General features: G+C 36.3%; 3 protein-coding genes across 3 annotated transcripts in view; all 3 read right to left on the bottom strand.

Annotated features, from left to right (window-relative positions):
- LOC114534347 (tyrosine-protein kinase receptor Tie-1-like) overlaps positions 1 to 17,520 on the bottom strand; it is a 106,956-nt gene that overhangs the window by 28,550 nt on the left and 60,886 nt on the right. The window contains exon 2 of the mRNA XM_028555783.1: positions 12,410 to 12,501. Within this exon, the coding sequence (XP_028411584.1) occupies positions 12,410 to 12,501 (92 nt within the window). The remainder of the gene's footprint in view (positions 1 to 12,409; positions 12,502 to 17,520) is intronic.
- Positions 1 to 17,520, bottom strand: part of LOC114534348 — a 40,915-nt gene that overhangs the window by 2,423 nt on the left and 20,972 nt on the right. The window lies entirely within an intron of this gene.
- LOC114534352 lies at positions 1,793 to 10,949 on the bottom strand. The gene is made up of 3 exons (XM_028555791.1): positions 10,822 to 10,949; positions 2,348 to 2,667; positions 1,793 to 1,858 (listed from the first exon to the last, which is right to left on the bottom strand). The coding sequence occupies exons 1-3, from the start codon at positions 10,933 to 10,935 to the stop codon at positions 1,849 to 1,851; spliced, it is 444 nt and encodes a 147-aa protein (XP_028411592.1). The 5' UTR covers positions 10,936 to 10,949; the 3' UTR covers positions 1,793 to 1,848.

The raw sequence follows: 17,520 nt of genomic DNA on the forward strand, positions 1-17,520 counted from the left end.
GATCCAGGATTCAAATTCCTGTCATATAAAGAAAAAAAGGGAAAAATGTATAATGAAAAGTAGTTCCAATATAATATTGGCTTTTTTTATGTAATTTTGATTTTTTTTATAAAGATCTACATCTTGAGTAAACATTAGTTCTCAGACATTCTGTTTTGCATATACTTGATGCAATAGATCTTTCCCCTTATCATGCTTGCAATGCGTGACGATATATAGTTGATTATGAAACAACTTTGAGCTGCGATATCGCTCTGCTTGGAAGCGATTTTTTCGTTGTAAGAAAAGCTTTCTGATTCTTTTGGTTTTTTGTTGATCGTTAACGAAATCTAGAAATAAATCGCTCCTGAACATATATGGCGGAATCAACTACCGTGAGTCACGCATTGCGCACTTAAACGCCAAAAAGGGGAAAGGTCTATTACAGTAGATGTGAACATCCTTGATTACGGAGGCGAAAATTTATGTCGGTAATAATCGTAACATCTCAAAGGTTGACAAGGTTAAAGCCAACTGAACATATGCATCTGCAAAAAGACGCCATGCATGTAGCCGTGCCTGCATGCTTTTTCCTATCATGCATGCAAGAAAATATCTTCTGTTGCCATTTTTCTTCCGAAGAAACACGCAGCGGAGTTACATACAAATATGCAATATTAGTGATACATTTTCATTGCAATCATCGCACACTGTTTCATCACACGCTGTTGAAACAAAAAAAAAAGCGTAGCCAGAAGGAGAATTTGGGGGTCCATATTCATATATTCGTGATACGCAGGATTAAATTCTTTTCAAATCAAATGAATTGTCTTTACAGTCTGTTAACAAGTAAATATGTATATGGGCTCCACCCCAATTATCGATGCTGGCTGCTCCACTGAGTAAATGTCTATATTTTATATCATTACTGTATATATAATATATATATAATACATGGAAACTATTGGTTTTACCTTGATCGAAATATCTCTGCGTCTATTCTGAATTTTCTTTACTATAAATAAAAGGAAAAACGCAGCCAGGCAAATAAACACACCAGATCCTGCTACTCCCCCGGCTATGGCATAAACATTATTGTCTGATCGTGAATTTACAGCTTTTGTTATTTGTTGTTTGTCCGTCGAAACATCTCGTAGATTCTCTGCACTCTTTGTCGGAACATTCTTCCGTCCCTTGATTGTTACATTGTAAAGATAGACGGCTTCACCAATACCATTCTTATCAACAGCTTGCACTTTAAAATTGTACAATCCAGGTTTTTCTGAAAAATGAAGGAAATGAATAGATGACTAGAAGATTTATTAGATCGATGACTAGAAGATTACTGGTCATAAACAGTTTTCTCAGTTATGAGAAGTTTATATTTAGTCCCCATGAAATAGCAATTAATAGGCACGGGAAACTGACAAAATTTCAAATTCGAAGTTCAAGCTAAACTTTGACTGTGCAAGAAGGGCATTGTTATATAGTTACATTTTATTGATATCTAAAACGGCGACGATCATCGGGCGCTGTTTCCATGCCATTTCGCTTCGGTTGGTGTAAGGTACATTGTTGTGAAAGTGATTGATTTCAACATTATTGCTTATACGAAATTTGTTTGAATATTTCAAAACCTTTTTGCATAACTTCTGTTGCAATTTCAGCTATATTAAATAATATAGTGTGTACTCACCAAAATCACATAAAAAAGGACTTGACACAACCTGTTTTTGGAGTAAAAAGTCACTCTGATTTGTCCCCCACGATACTAGATAATGGTCGACAATATTATCAGCAGCAATTTCTGGCTTCAGCCATGAAAGTGTTAAATTTCTTCCATGTACCACGACGGATACGTTTCTAGGTTCACTTGGTCCTAAAAATAGGTGTAAGAGTAAAGTCTGTAAATTGTGATGATCATGCAAATTTTTCCAAATGTTTTCAAAAACTGAATGAAATCCGCCATTTTTTGAAGAGAGGCAGAATTCAAATTATACGACTATGTAGCTCTAGGGTGTATCGATAAGGGAAACAATATTATTTGATACGTGAAATATTTGAAACCTAAATTTAAAATGGTAATATCTATAATCATTCGTCAAATGATTAGGAGTATGAGTAAATTAATAATTGCCAAAGATAAAAATATTATTTATTCTCAGCTTTCGGTACTAAAATTTTTGATATAGCGTTAACTGGCGACAGAAGAGAAAAATTTGAAAACAAAATGTTTCCGCCGAACGGCACAACCAAACAACAATTTATTCATAATTCAGTAATTATCGTGTTTTCGGACATCGCAGGATCTATACTAGCTCTTCGGGTCAGCATTTTACTTGAAAGTTTATAAAGAATGAAGTCTCACCAGAAGGACGGTCTGGGACAGAAAGCGTAGACTATTCTGTCGCTCAACAGAATCAAATCAGGATATGTTGATGGAAGCGTTTGACCAGCTGTTGATATATTTGTCAAGAATGGCACAGTTCTAACATTTTGTTGACGGTTACCAACAGCAATCCCAACAATGATTATGCCTTTGTCTCTCAGTTTCTTTGCTTCAGCTATGGCGATGTCGTGCGGTTGTTCCCCTTTTCCCGACCTTTGCGTTGGTGGGCCATCAGTTAGCAGAATTATGACATCATCTTTATCTTCTCGATGATTTAGTGAATTATTTCTCTTGAATATCTGTAAAATAATCAATCTATGTATATTTAGGGCGGCTATATAGACGCTATTATACATGCTTTTTTCTTATATAGAAAAGGAAAGCAGGTCACAAATTAATGGTTATTGATTTGGCCGCTAACCTTAAAGATAATCTTGGATTCTTTTATCGTCGCAAACCATTAAAATAAGACTTAAAACCGTACTTGATTTTAGGATAGCTCGATATTGTTAATATATTAAATAATACTGATGATTTGAGATATTTCCAGTGCTATAGTTTAATAGTAGAATTCGTTTTTTTCTGAAAAAGAGTGTTATTGACTTTTTTTAATCCCCGAGCCGGTGCGGAGCACCGTGCGAGGGTACTAATTCCGCTCGGATATTTACACCCACGATGTGCAAAGGCAAAATCGAAGCTGTCCACCATTATGCAATGGACCTCGCCCCATGGACGGTCTTCTACGTTATGCGCATGCGCAAGTGTGAACTACTAAGCTCTTGATTGGTAGAGACAAAAATTTGTATTTTCAAACATGAGTGAATAACTGTCATTTCACAAAATTTTGATGAAATTTTTAAATTTGTGTTTTCATACATGTGGAATATTTGTATTTTTGGACCAGGAACTGCATGGTCCCTAACCGCTGCTAATCTTGTTGTTGTTGTTGTTAGGGGGCGACGCTCTTTAAAAAAAACCCCAAGGCTCTTTCATTACTTGTTTGATCGGAATGAAACTTGGCACAATTATTCTAAGCAATATTCCGCATCGATTGACGGAGTTCGAATTTTTACTTTTGACCTTTGAAGCAAGTTACAAGCAATTCTTGATATATTTGCAGCAAATAATAATTATATACATATCATTAATATTCAGCCTATATATAAGTAAACACAAACGATTAGAAATACATTGTCCTCTCCATTGTTATAAATACAATGCAGTTCAGAAATTAAACTCGGTTACGCAGTTCCTGGTCCCTATGGTACGATCGTACTTGTTAATTAAATTAGAGGGAAACTAGAATGTGGTCAGGACTTTTCACGGTTTAACAAATAACAAGACCAAATTTCGAGTTTCGACCGAATTCACCGTGTATAATGAAGTCGGAAAATTTTACACTTGATAATATTTCATCCGGCACAGCTATAAAAAGTAATTGTTTTGTGGTAAACAAAACTTTAATATTCTCAAATGTATTTCACTATAGATCTGAATGTGTTATGTGATAAGCGACATTATAATTTCATTTATAAACTCCGTTTTCATAATGACAAAAACCGTACAAAAACCGGTCGAAGCATAACATAAAACTTCGGAAGTCGTATGAAACGTCTGATGTTATATTTCATGGTAATTAATAATCAAAACAATTTACCATGACACTGACTATAGATGAGTGACCTAACTTCCTGAAAAAGGTAGGAATCTTTTGGTATTTTTGCCATTTTTTCACAAAAATATGAGGATAAACCACAGGCAGCCCGGTCACTGCTGTTACGTCATGCTATTATATATGTATATAATTACAATAAGGCTGGCAACTCTATCGCAAAAAATATAATACATACATTAATACCATCGCTTAAAACAAAAATACTACGCTAGTTTCTTAAAAAAAAACTACATACAAAACACCTTGGATATATTGAATATATTTATTTGTCGTTTTTAGACTTGAAAAATGCTCAAATTTTGCGAAATAAAAGTGTATTTTCGTTGAAATTTTGCGAAACAGAGGCGGGATATAGTTTACCCGACAAACGTCATCATCGGAGAATTCGTCGGCTAATTTCTGATTGGCTGTGGCAAGTTCGGAAAATAACGAAGATCTTTTTTCTTCATTGAGTTGACCTTCGTAGATTTCCGAACTTGCCACAGCCAATCAGAAATTTGCCGACGAATTCTCCGATGATGACGTTTGTCGAGTAAACTATATCCTGCCTCTGTTTCGCAAAATTTCAACGAAAATACACTTTTAATTCGCAAAATTTGAGCATTTCAGAGTTTTTTTCAAGTCAGCGACGGAGTTGAAAATTCGCCCCGGTTTTTTTTTTTTTTGTTTTTTTTTTTGGTTTTTTTTTTTTTTTTTTTTTTTAAATTTTCGTCGTCGCAAGTCTGTAATGGCGCGAAATATACTAGTATTTAAAATGTGTATGTGACCGTATTTATCTACGTCCCAGTCTTATCTCCCAAGACTTGTGGTGCACAGCTTTGGCTAATTTTCCAATGCGCGATTCGATTTCGCTCGCATGATACGGCAATTCCTCCAAGAGGAACAAATAGACCGTTCTTTTCATGCTGTTCGATTAAGTTTAGATTGAATTGGGATAAGAATATATTTAATACATGTAGACCCGGTCCTATTTTAATAATATCGCTGCTATTTCGCCGTTTAACAAGATGATGTGGTCGTGTATGGGCGCGTTGACACGTCGCGTAGTTTGCACAGGATCGAAGATTTAATACAACTATATAAGCGCGAATTCCAAAGGCAAACTGTAAGACGAAGCGAATGTATCATGCGGTTTATTTACATTTTTGAACAATTGAACTTCTATACTGCGATGTGCTTCTGAATTTCGCGATCGAACATTTAGGTTCGTAAGGCATCTAAATGCGAATATGTATGCGAAACAATACGCGAACTGTATTGTTTATGTCCAGAAGCTCTATAATGAAGACTGGCACGTGCGCCGGAGTTAACGCCAGAACGGCGTCTTGTTGTAATTATATATATATATAATAGCATGACGTAACAGCAGTGACCGGGCTGCCTGTGGATAAACTTTGATTCTTTAAAAATATACGGCCGTTGCGAGTTGCTATGACTACAGTGTTTCCACCTGCAGAAAAATATTTCTATACTTTTCTCAATTTCTTTTTCTCTTTATACCATGTACCCTCCCAAACCCTCAACCCACATAAATTTTCTAACAATCATGTTACCATCCCTATGCTTAACTGATTTCGTTCAACCGAGGCGAGGGGTTGCTGCGTGCATGTATTTCTAGTATACTATTTAACAATTAGACAACGAGTCCGAGTTGTCTATGAGCGAATAGTCAACGAAGGCGCAGCCTGAGTTGATTATTCGCTTACAGACAACGAAGGCGAGTTTGTACCTAGATATATTAATTTTGAGAAAATAACCGATACACCGTAATTACACCGAAAAATAATTCAATTTTATACGGTCGCGCCACAGGTAGCCCGCTATTGGATTTGCTTTTAGTTAAATATTTTTAAAATACATTCTATTTAAAACGACATGAAGTGTAACCTTCCTTCATTCACTGCTGACATATTATCGCATGCGCCAATTCGTGCGGTGCAGTGTGCAGTGTGACCTTTATGTATATATTAATATAAGGTTGGCAACTCTTTGTCGTATTTTCACATTTACGAATTACATACACAAACTTACACATGAAAATAATCGTACTTAAACACAAAAATATACACAAAAAACTAAATCTATGTGGGAACTGACTCTCCTAAAACATTTCCGAAACATTTGTTTGTCTTTAAAGCCATTGCAAATATGTGAAATTCACGAAAATACAAACACTTTTTGGTTGAATTTTTTGAAAAACCGTCGGGATCCCATCACCCTGCCCTACGTCACAGCAAACACGCAATATGATTGGCTGGTTGAGTCCGTTAACGTAAACAAATTTCAAAATTCAAAACTAAGCCAATCATATTGCGTGTTTGCTGTGACGTAGGGCAGGGTGATGGGATCCCGACGGCTTTTCAAAAAATTCAACCAAAAAGTGTTTGTATTTTCGTGAATTTCACATATTTGCAATGGCTTTAAAGACAAACAAATGTTTCGGAAATGTTTTAGGAGAGTCAGTTCCCACATAGATTTAGTTTTTTGTGTATATTTTTGTGTTTAAGTACGATTATTTTCATGTGTAAGTTTGTGTATGTAATTCGTAAATGTGAAAATACGACAAAGAGTTGCCAACCTTATATTAATATATACATAAAGGTCACACTGCACCGCACGAATTGGCGCATGCGATAATATGTCAGCAGTGAACGAAGGAAGGTTACACTTCATGTCGTTTTGCATAGAATGTATTTTAAAAAGATTTAACTAAAAGCAAATCCAATAGCGGGCTACCTGTGGTCGCGCGAGCGAAATTTTCCCAAGCGTGCACCATCACGAATAGACAATGGTTGAGTAGCCAATCAAAATGTAGGATTTGTAATAGACAACAGTCGGGTGTATACTAATACTTATTGTCGATTTCATATTACTTTTCAACGCGTAATCCGGAAGTTCGTTGCGAACCTGTCAATTACGTTTCCAACTTCGGAAGTTCGTCGCGAACTTCGGAACGAATTTCCGAACTTCGTACGAAGTTGCAACTTTACCGCCAATTTCGCTGTACGACACGATGAACGAGTTTAAAGAATTGAATGAATTTATAAATGCTTTTTTACAAAAAATTGGCCAAGAGAGCTCAACCAAAATAAAGGAAGTGCTAGTCGCAAACAATTTTACTTCGAGACTAAGTCTAAAATTGCTAAGTCCAGATAATTTGGACAAATTATTCGCTGATGCAAAATTGCCACTTGGGTCGAGAAAGGTATTAGAATACCACCTCAACTTGCTACATGATGAATCGCCTTTACACTTGAAGAAGAAGATTACTAATCATGTTGAGAAAGAGAAGGTGAGAGCCAACCGAAATTTGATTTATTATTGTAATTTACTAGATATTTATAACATGGTAAATAGTAATATTGGAATCGCAATATCGGCATTATCGTGCAGTCCGTGCGTAATATTTATATTTTTCTATAAACGGAACATTCTACCAAACCTCTTAGCAAAATTTAAACGGTTGCTACTGATATATTTTGCAGGGTAATACTAATAATAGCAGTTCCAACTCCAGCTCTGAAAGCGAAAACGGTGAAGAGGATAATCCTATACCTAGGGCTAGAGATAATCCAACGCAGAGTTCTCAACGTGCATTATTCAAACGCCGCTTGGAAATCGAAAAGCAAATTGAAGCAGATGAGCAATCGTTGTCTGAGCTGCAGGTAAATTTGGATTCCATGAACATTAATGTTCCATCTTTGCCTGCTATCGGGATTGCAAAAGTAACGTGTGGCAACTGCCATCACCGTGGCCATCGCAATCAGGTAAACCAACCATGCAATTTACAAAAGTGTACGTCGTACACTTATTGTGGTTTACGAGAGAAACACCCAGAATACTTCTCTGAAATGAATAAACTAAAATTAGCAATCAAGAAAAAGCGCGATAACATCAAAGCTCATCAGGAACAATTGAATGGTATTAAAAACTTTGTATCACAAAGTGAGCATCAGTTTCTTAAGGCGTTAACTCCCCGCATGATAAAGTAGATCCGTCATACAAACTGAACAAGCAAAAACTATTGCGGGACATTCGTATTTTGAGAAAATTTTACAATGGCAAAATTCCGGCTGAGACGACCAACGATGCAGAACAACTAAAAATATCTTTACAGAAATGTAAACAGACCCTAGAACGTGAAGTCGGCGAGGTGGCAGTACATGGTATTCAAGAATATGAACAATTGCATTGCGACAACGCCGAAAAGAGTGCAATAAACCTAAACGTGACAATGAGTGTATCACCAGATAACATTACTAATCATAATGTTAGCGATGTTGGTGTGGTTCATTCAAACAGCAAGATTGATAAACAAAAATCAGGGAAAGCACGTAAACTCGTCTTCAAACACAAACGAAAGAGCAGGAAAAGTAAAATTAAGGAACGTTCTAGTTCATCAAGCGAATCCGATTCAGAAAGCGAATGTAGTTCTGATTCGACGAGCGATGATAGTAATCGAAGCCGAAGGGGGTACATCTCCAAAAAGAAACGAAAGAAATCGTCGAGACAAAGACGTCACCGTCGTAAAGGGGTTGATGTTTCCAACAATAGAATTACAGGTTTTGGTGAACGAAATCCGATTAACCCGTCGAATCAAAATTTTTTAGCGACTCAAGTCTATGATCAAAATCAGTTTGCACCTCCATCCCAGTCTCGTATGATCTTACCCAGTACAAGTCAGACAAGTTATTATGGCAATCCAGCATATTATTATAGACAACATTTACCGACCGTCAATGCATATAGCAACCCGTTTTCATGTAATTGGGAACAATGGGCTACCTCCCAGCTCCGTTTACTGCTGTCAATCCACAAGATACGCGATCGTTAGATTCTCATACAAATATACCACTTGTCTCTGGGTCTTGCGAACAAAATTCAACACAATTGAGGTACTGCGACAATACCACAATGGACAATACGACTGAAGGTCTATCATTGTTGTCTTCGGCTGTCGAGTTCTCGAAGAGTGACGCGTAAGGCTAGTGTAGACTTTGTAGTGTTATTTTCTTTGTCATTTTGTGATTTCTTTGGACGTATCTGGTTGTGTTTTGCGTTACTAATAATGACGGGCTACGACAGCTACGTTGCGTTTTGTGTTACGAACTAGAGTATTTATAAACTATAATGTATAATATTTATAAACTGAATAGACAGTGTTACGTTAAAATAAAGCAAGAATATTTGTGCAAAATGTATATTTATTATTGAACATCAGTGACAGTGTTGCGACTCACAAGTACCCACAAAATTTAAAAATCTGTCTCGATAGACCTGCAGTTATCATTTCCAATGCATCAGATATGCACAAATCTGTGTACTTTTCTGTGTATTTTGGATATCTTCGTAAAATAACTTTCATAATGTTGAAGCAATACTCGCATGTGTTGTAACAGGGATGATAGGGAGGTTGAAAAATGAGTTCAACATTTCTATCTTGTAGAACAGCTCGTAGATTTTCTTCAACGTGGTTAGCGTGATGAAAGCCGCAGTTATCCATCACAACGACATCGTCTTGTTTGATGATCGGGTTCCCAAAGATATCTTCTTGTTCAAGGGCCTCGTCAAAAAAATTTAGTAACTCTAAACCGTTTGATGCCCCTCGAATGATGTTATAATGTGATACTCCGTTTACGCTGTGGAGTAAGTTTACGGTGTAAGTCGCATTTGATGCATATCTTTGCACTTCAATAGCTGGTTGCCCAATCGCGCTGTGTCCTCTAGTTCTGTTCCCGTTAGTCACAAGAACTGAACTTTCATCAAAGAAGTGCAATCGGTTCGATGTTACTCCTGAGATCACAGCTAGGTAAACAGACAATTTTTCAACAACATCCTCTCGCTCTGTTTCACGCGCTATTTGGCTGATCTTTTTGTACGAATAACCCAGATCATCAGTCATAATTCGACTTATAGAAGATGTGCTAGGCATATTTTCTGGAAGACATATTCCATCGGTGACCAACTGTTGCTGAATTTCTTTCGCGTATGTTGATGGTTTATTTTGCTTCAGGAATTCCGTAAAAGCTATAACATCGTCCGTGCGTGCAGTTCGAAATTTGTTGCCTCCAACCTTCGGCTCTATGGTAGGTCTTGTCAGCCACACGTCTATAATGTTTGATATCGTTTTATATGGCAAACGAAGTTCTTTTGCAATTGCGGTAACCGATTGGTTATCTAAATACTTTTCAATTATTTCTTCTCGAACTGTGTTTGGTAAGGCTTTGCCTTGTCGAGTAAACGAATTCATATTTCATTTCAAAATGTTCCCGCCCAAATGAACCGGAAGTGCACAAATATATTTTGTTTCTATTCTATTCTAATAAATTGCTATTTATTTCTATAATTTCGCTTGAATAATTGCTATTTTATATTTCATCAAGTATTTGTAATACAACACAACCAACTTCGAAATGGAAAACGAACTTGCGAAATTCGTTCCAAAGTTCGCGACGAACTTCCGAAGTTGGAAACGTAATTGACAAGTTCGCAACGAACTTCGCAACCGCGCTTTGAAAAGTTATGCGAAATCGACAATAATAGTTTCTGTGTTTAGATGGCCCAATCCAAACACGCGGGAGTGTTGCTAGAATTAAGAAAAGCGCGCGAATTTAAATTCAAATTTTTTAAAACTTTAAATTTCCGTGTTTGGATCAGGCCGTCCAATTCAGAACACGCATGATTCGACCAATCAGAACACGCATTACATACATGTTATTTTATAATTATATTCACTGAATAAATGATTAGATTTGAAACCATAAACAATTTGACCTACCTCATTTGCTTTTAATAAAGCTACATCTGTTCTTTTTTCATGATAATTTATCCAAAAGGGATGGCGGAACCCGAAGATTCTTCTTTGCACATCCGTTTTATTCCGACTTTTCATTGTTAATATTATTTCAGTTCTCTCATTACTAAACAACATGATTGCAATATGGCTTCCTTCTGGTGAGACATTCAGTTGAAGATTGTCGACAAGTACATTAAGAAAGACTGTACAGAATATAAAGTTTATGTATTCTCGCCAAGTTGAAGTATCAACAATAATCAAAACATCTTTAATGCATTTGCCTACAAAATTAGTAAAACGGCAAAATGATTAATCCAAAAGAGAGTGCACAAGTACCTCGAAGTACCAAGTTACACTTAATTTGTTTGGCAAGAATATAAATTATTGAATTTATCAAAGATTGTTGCATTTAAAAGTGTGCACCAGTTCACACGGGCGATTTTTTTTCTGATTTCGGTGTAATAAGTCAGATTTAACAGGATTTGGATTATATAGGACTTTAACCAACAGGCGTATATTTGAGGCACACAAAATCCGCGAGTTTTTAAAACCCTCTATGATTTTCGCTCGCAAAGAAAAAATGATGTAAAAGTAAAAGACCAAAACTATTAAAATATGGTGGGAGAACTTACTTGGAGTAGCTTTAGATTTCCTTATTTCTATTGTTTTGGGTCGTTTTGTTATCTGCTTATTACAGCAAATATCCAAAGCTACACAGATGAAACTAAACTTAGATTTGTTTGTGGATAAATAGTTGTCTAATGTTGCAATCCAAAAGGACGAAACTTTCCCAAATGTTGTGTAACTCAATTGTTGCACTTTAGCATCATCGTCAGTTCGTTCCCAGTACATCTCTTGTATATCACCAGATGCATTACAGGTCAAAGTTAGTGGTCCCGGATGCGAATAATATCTCGGCCCAGTTATAGGACCACAAAACTTAACATTCTTTGGTGTTGCTCGTCCGCATTCTGCAATGGAAAATAAGAAAAGTTTAGAGGAACTTGGGCAAGCGAAAGATAGTTCGTATTCTAGTTCGTCTTTGTAAGTTCGTCGCGTTATGTAATTATAAGTACCGTATATATTAGGGTTATTAATGATTTCAGTTCCACACAGAAAGATCTGACTGTTGTTATAGTTCAATATATCAATAGACTAAATCTCCTAAGATCGACAAAAACAGGGACACACGACACATGCACGACTATAGCTAGGGAAAGGTTTCGTAGCCAATTAACTTGGATGGAAAGGGTGCAATTGATCATCACAGAAAATGGTTCTTCGCCCCGTAAAGAGAGGAAATGTTTCATGCTGATCCAAATTAAAACTTTTGCAGGCTCATATTGTCAGAGGAAAACGTACATAAAATAGAGAGCAGTGGGTAAACGAAAAGCTTTTAATTTTTTGTTGCGAAGACCTGAAAAACTGAGCCCTCTGTATACAGGGAAAAAAAATATTGAATCATTGTATGGAGAGCGGTGCTGTGTAGAATGCATGTAACAGTACGATGACCCCAATTGTAATCGTTCATTTGTTGATTTTAAAAACAATGTTTTATCATTAAGCATACCTGGCTGTGGCTTACAGACTCCATTAACAGTCCGCGAGATCAAAGTGAAAACGAGAAACATAAACCAAAAATTAGAATACTGCATATGGTTCCTAAGAAAATAACAAAAATGTGAAAAAAAGTGTGCATATGATTGAAATAAAACCGTCAATCAAATGAGAGAAGAAAAAACAGCTTTGCATCAAACGTGTCAACTGACTACAGACTGTAGGTGAAAATACCCTGGGTGCGAGGTTGAACACACAACTGTATAAATTATAAAGAGACAAAAGAGAGTGCGATTTACTTTGCGGTCAGCCCGACGACGCGCTCAGCTTGGTCAACCATAAAACTACGCCAAGTTATACAAAAGGTATAAAAAAACTAGTTCCATGCACGTACAACGTTGCCGCCATTCTTTTTTAGTCTGTTTTCATCATTCATGCAAATAGAAAATTAATATTTTTTACATTAACCACGTTAATATGCCTGTTTTTAAAAATAAAAATTTTGCAAATTTTTAGGACACTGATAAAGCCCAGCCTCCACTCGCACATACTAAAAATCAGAACTAAGAAGTTTTTCGGGTATGTTTTTTATTTTTAACAGTCTTTTAGCCTCTTCCAGTAAGGTTTTCACACATTTTAGCCGAATGTTGCTTTGGTTTTGTCGTTTTGTTTACATTTTTCAGAGCGGCCGGATGCAAAATTCCGGCCCGCTGTGAAACGCTTCTCAGCCAATCAGATTGCTTCATTTACACAGGTAAAATATAATATGATGTTCATTGGGCGACCGCTTTGTGGTTTTATTATCATTCATTACTCTCATACAATACTATCTCATACAATACTATCATTTCTACAATTTGAGCCTTTTCCGCGTTTCCAAATTTAGGACCTATAGTGGAGGGAAATCAAATTTCAACCAAAAAAGATGCCTGCTCAGACGTTTTCTCCGCCTGCAGCGAGATATAATGCCGCAGTTAGGGAGAATGTTGCCTCTAAAGCAAGGCTCTCATTAGCATAGTTCTTAGTTTATAAATCGCAATCATTTGCGATGGCCATTGAGTAAAGAAAAAAAAATCAAGATATTTACGCTCTATTATACTAAAAAGCATAATCTACCTTTCCTTAGATCGCTCTGAAAGTTTCAATCACAATCTACCAGAGAATAGCAATAATTACTTTTTAAATTGTTGGATACAGGCATAGAGAAGCATAACACACGAGTTTACCGATATTTTTATCACACTTTCGCCGTATTTGTTGTGTGAAATCTCAAACTTGAAAGGTTCCGACGTCAGATTATCCACAAATGCACCTACATGTATCTATTTATCAAGGAGCGCGTTTGTGACATCGAGGACAGGCATTTTAAGACTCCGCTGTTACGCAGACGTAAAAATACATGGATGGTGAATTGTGCTGAAATGTGCATACATTAATATACATGAAGTAAATTTTGTGAATTTAAAGTCTAAATAAATTTGAAAAATGCATGAGTTGTATTCATGCTAGGTCATATTTACAAAAGTTCAATGGTTTAGAAGTAAGATAATACCAGGCCTGGCAATATGTTACACGCAAAGTTCCGCAATTCATTTTTATATCGGGTTTTGTTTGTTTTCATACATTTAGAGACTCCGACGACCGACAGCGCCTTTCCAAGGCATATGGCTCGTAACGCTCTAAACAATGATATAGCTTGCGACGTTGTTTGTGCGCGTGGTGAACTTTGGCTTTATACAAGCTACAAAAGTATTAAAGTACAGATCATAATCATTGCATTACCGGCATTCAAAAAACGATAAATTTTTAAAAGAAAGCTTTGATGATGAAGCGTTCATGACGTGAAATTAATGATGTTATTATAAACGTCAATGAAAAAACGAAATAATTGCATGCACTGAATAGCAATATTGCGTTTCATGTCTGCATAACGCTAAGACGAAATCATGAATTAAAGCGCACGTATAATAACATTCGATTCAGCTAAAATTATATAACCTTATTACAAGCCTACTATTCTAGGATTATTTCTGTGTAACACATTCTGCGCTTCCTCTATAAAGTTGTAACGTTGCAAATGTTTAATTTAATGTTGAACCAAATCCAATGCGATTGAACAAAATTCCGGCTAACGTTTCAACGAACGGTAAATCAAACGGGTGAACCCTTTTGGAACAATTTTTGAACGTTTTTTCCTCAGCGTTGGAACGGGCAATTTCGAACGATGAATGATATCGAACAAGAGTCGTTTCAACGAACGCTGGAAGCGTTTGAACGGTAAACGAACGGATAAAATAACGAACGGATAACGAACGATATTTTTCAACGAACGAAATAGCGTTAACGTATGTTTTCCCGTGGAAGAAAAGGTATTTAGCTGTTGTACTTTTCATCTATATCTATGCATTCTGATTGGGTTCCTGAAAATGTAACAAGCTTGCTGGTTGGTCTAAAACGAAATTTTCCCTTATTGCTAAAATCTCTGTTAGAGTTCATTATATGAATTCCATTCACACTATTGCCTTTAAAATTTGGCCTTTTCCAAAGAACTTCAGGTAGCATGCATGTAAACACGCTTGTTGACGCTGACAGTCTATTGTGAATGTCGTACGTATAAAATGCCTTTACTATGTCTTTAAAGACTCATCCTCAACAAAGATATATCAACAACAATGCATGACCGCCAGCTTCGTGCATGTGCGTTTTACAGCGTTAAGAGCTCTTTGATTTCGAGACAAAGGTTCTCTAAATGCTCTTCAAGTGCTAAAAAGGGTCCGGCAAGAGGGTTATAGCTGTGCATTTTTTTTTACACTCACATTATAATTATTATTACAGTTTTACTGATGAACTAAAGTATATTCAGAAATATCAATGCCTGCATGCTCATAAAGCTCGTTATATGAGGCAAAAGTTATTACACAAAAATAAATGTTAAAATTAATAACATGAATAATTCTTGTGAAAACACGCTTGTTGACGCTGACAGTCTATTGTGAATGTCGTACGTATAAAATGCCTTTACTATGTCTTTAAAGACTCATCCTCAACAAAGATATATCAACAACAATGCATGACCGCCAGCTTCGTGCATGTGCGTTTTACAGCGTTAAGAGCTCTTTGATTTCGAGACAAAGGTTCTCTAAATGCTCTTCAAGTGCTAAAAAGGGTCCGGCAAGAGGGTTATAGCTGTGCATTTTTTTTACACTCACATTATAATTATTATTACAGTTTTACTGATGAATAAAGTATGTTCAGAAATATCAATGCCTGCATGCTCATAAAGCTCGTTATATGAGGCAAAAGTTATTACACAAAAATAAATGTTAAAATTAATAACATGAATAATTCTTGTGAATTAGCTCAGTTAAAGTCGGTTAAACACACATTAGTCAGCTTTAATATTTGCTGCGTTATGTTTAAAAAGAATTCCGATCTCAGAGACGCCTTTGATTGAAAAGGCTATAATAAGAAACACATATGTTTTTTAGTTTTAATACCAAGAGTAGAGATATCAGATAAAATAGTCATTCATGATAATTTATAAACAACGTGTTGTGAAAACCGGACGAGTGCTAACTGACCAGAATTAATATTTTATTTATACCTATATTCGGTTTCAGTTATACCTACATTTTGGCCGATGTCCAGGGCTTGATCCTTGTAGAGTAATCCGAGCTAAAATAGTTCGGTGATGTCAAATAAATGCTGTCTCCAGTGTAATATTATTAAATGTATTTTGCTTTCATCATTTCACACGCTGGTCGTTTCGATATGCTGCTGTAATATACACTGCTATAATTTACATAATACATTTACGCAATTTAGTGGCATGATTGACATATAATCAAGAGGACAGTTGACAAGGAGGACAGTTGATCTACAACTGCATTTTCATCTTTCCTAATTTGTCATAATTGTGGTTAATTTATATATCATAATGCTTGTCGCAAATGGTTAATGTATTTCGGACGAATTAATTCACGCGCGAATTACGACTTTTGTCTGCTATTTACTCGCAGTTTTCCGCCGATAGCGAATTAAGCTAATGATTTTGCCTGCAGGCAATTTGTTCCGGAAGAATGAATTTGATAGCTTCAAAAGTACCACAGCGAACAAAACAAGTGGTTGTTGTGAACAATGTCGTCAGATCTCTGGGATCTTTTCTGCATGCAATATATAAAAAAAGGTGATAAAACTTTCAGCAGGTGTTTTAGCATTGATAGACAAATACGTGCACGGAGAGCAGTTTTGCCTTGCCAGCCGAAGTCAAAGGCGAAATGGCTGAATTCTTAGGGGCAGTTTATACGGGCTGTTCATCCCGCTTGCCGGGATAAAGTTATTTACATCGCCTTTATTGGCTTTGCGTTTAAAGTTTATATCACATTTAAGAAATAGAAAACATTTTCCGTGTTTCTATACAGTTATAGAAACACGCGTGGGAGTTTGGGAGAACGAGAAATAATCAGTGGGAAAACGAGCCCGTAGGGCGAGTTTTTCCACGTTATTTCGAGTTCTCCCAAACTCCCACAAGTGTTTCTATAACTGTATAGAAACACAGGAAAAAATGTTTTCTATTTCTTTTATAATATAACTCAATAAAAAGATTTTGTACAAATATTATGATTCGATTCAATTACAAATTCTCATTACATCGCTTCGCTTGTCAAGTTCGGCGGGAAAATTCCCGTGTTTCTATACAGTTATAGAAACACGCTTCTCGACCAATCAGCACGCGCGTACTATAAATGTTATATTATAATAGTATATATATCAGCATCTATTAAAGTACGTTGCCACCGTTTGTTCGTTTTTAATCATGTAATGTTCAAACCTATAAAAAGAAACGCCGAGAAACATAAGAAATTAAAAAAATTGGTTCTACCTCGGCAAACGGGCTAGGCTGACAGCCCGCTTGGAGAGTTCATATGAAAATATTTTCATCCCCCTAAGCGAGCTCTCGCCTCTTTCGAGCGGGATCTCGTTAAGCGGGCCAACCCGCCTGTCCATACTAAACGCACAGAAGTTTTTATTAGGGAAGTTACCATTGCAAGAAAAATGCTGCCGTGCCGGGAAACTGGAAGCTAATTTGATTCGTACGTTGGGGAACATGAATGTCATTGTATG

Source organism: Dendronephthya gigantea, unplaced genomic scaffold (assembly GCF_004324835.1).
Source record: "Dendronephthya gigantea isolate DGI-Jeju-01 unplaced genomic scaffold, DenGig_1.0 000099F, whole genome shotgun sequence".
Lineage (NCBI taxonomy): Eukaryota > Metazoa > Cnidaria > Anthozoa > Malacalcyonacea > Nephtheidae > Dendronephthya > Dendronephthya gigantea.

Bases quoted from the DNA above. Each gene is read 5' to 3' on its own strand.
- LOC114534352 (XM_028555791.1), bottom strand. From the start codon at position 10,935: ATGAAAAGTCGGAATAAAACGGATGTGCAAAGAAGAATCTTCGGGTTC. The intron at 2,668-10,821 runs GTAGGTCAAATT...ATTATTTTACAG, and splicing joins CTTTATTAAAAGCAAATGAG to ATATTCAAGAGAAATAATTC.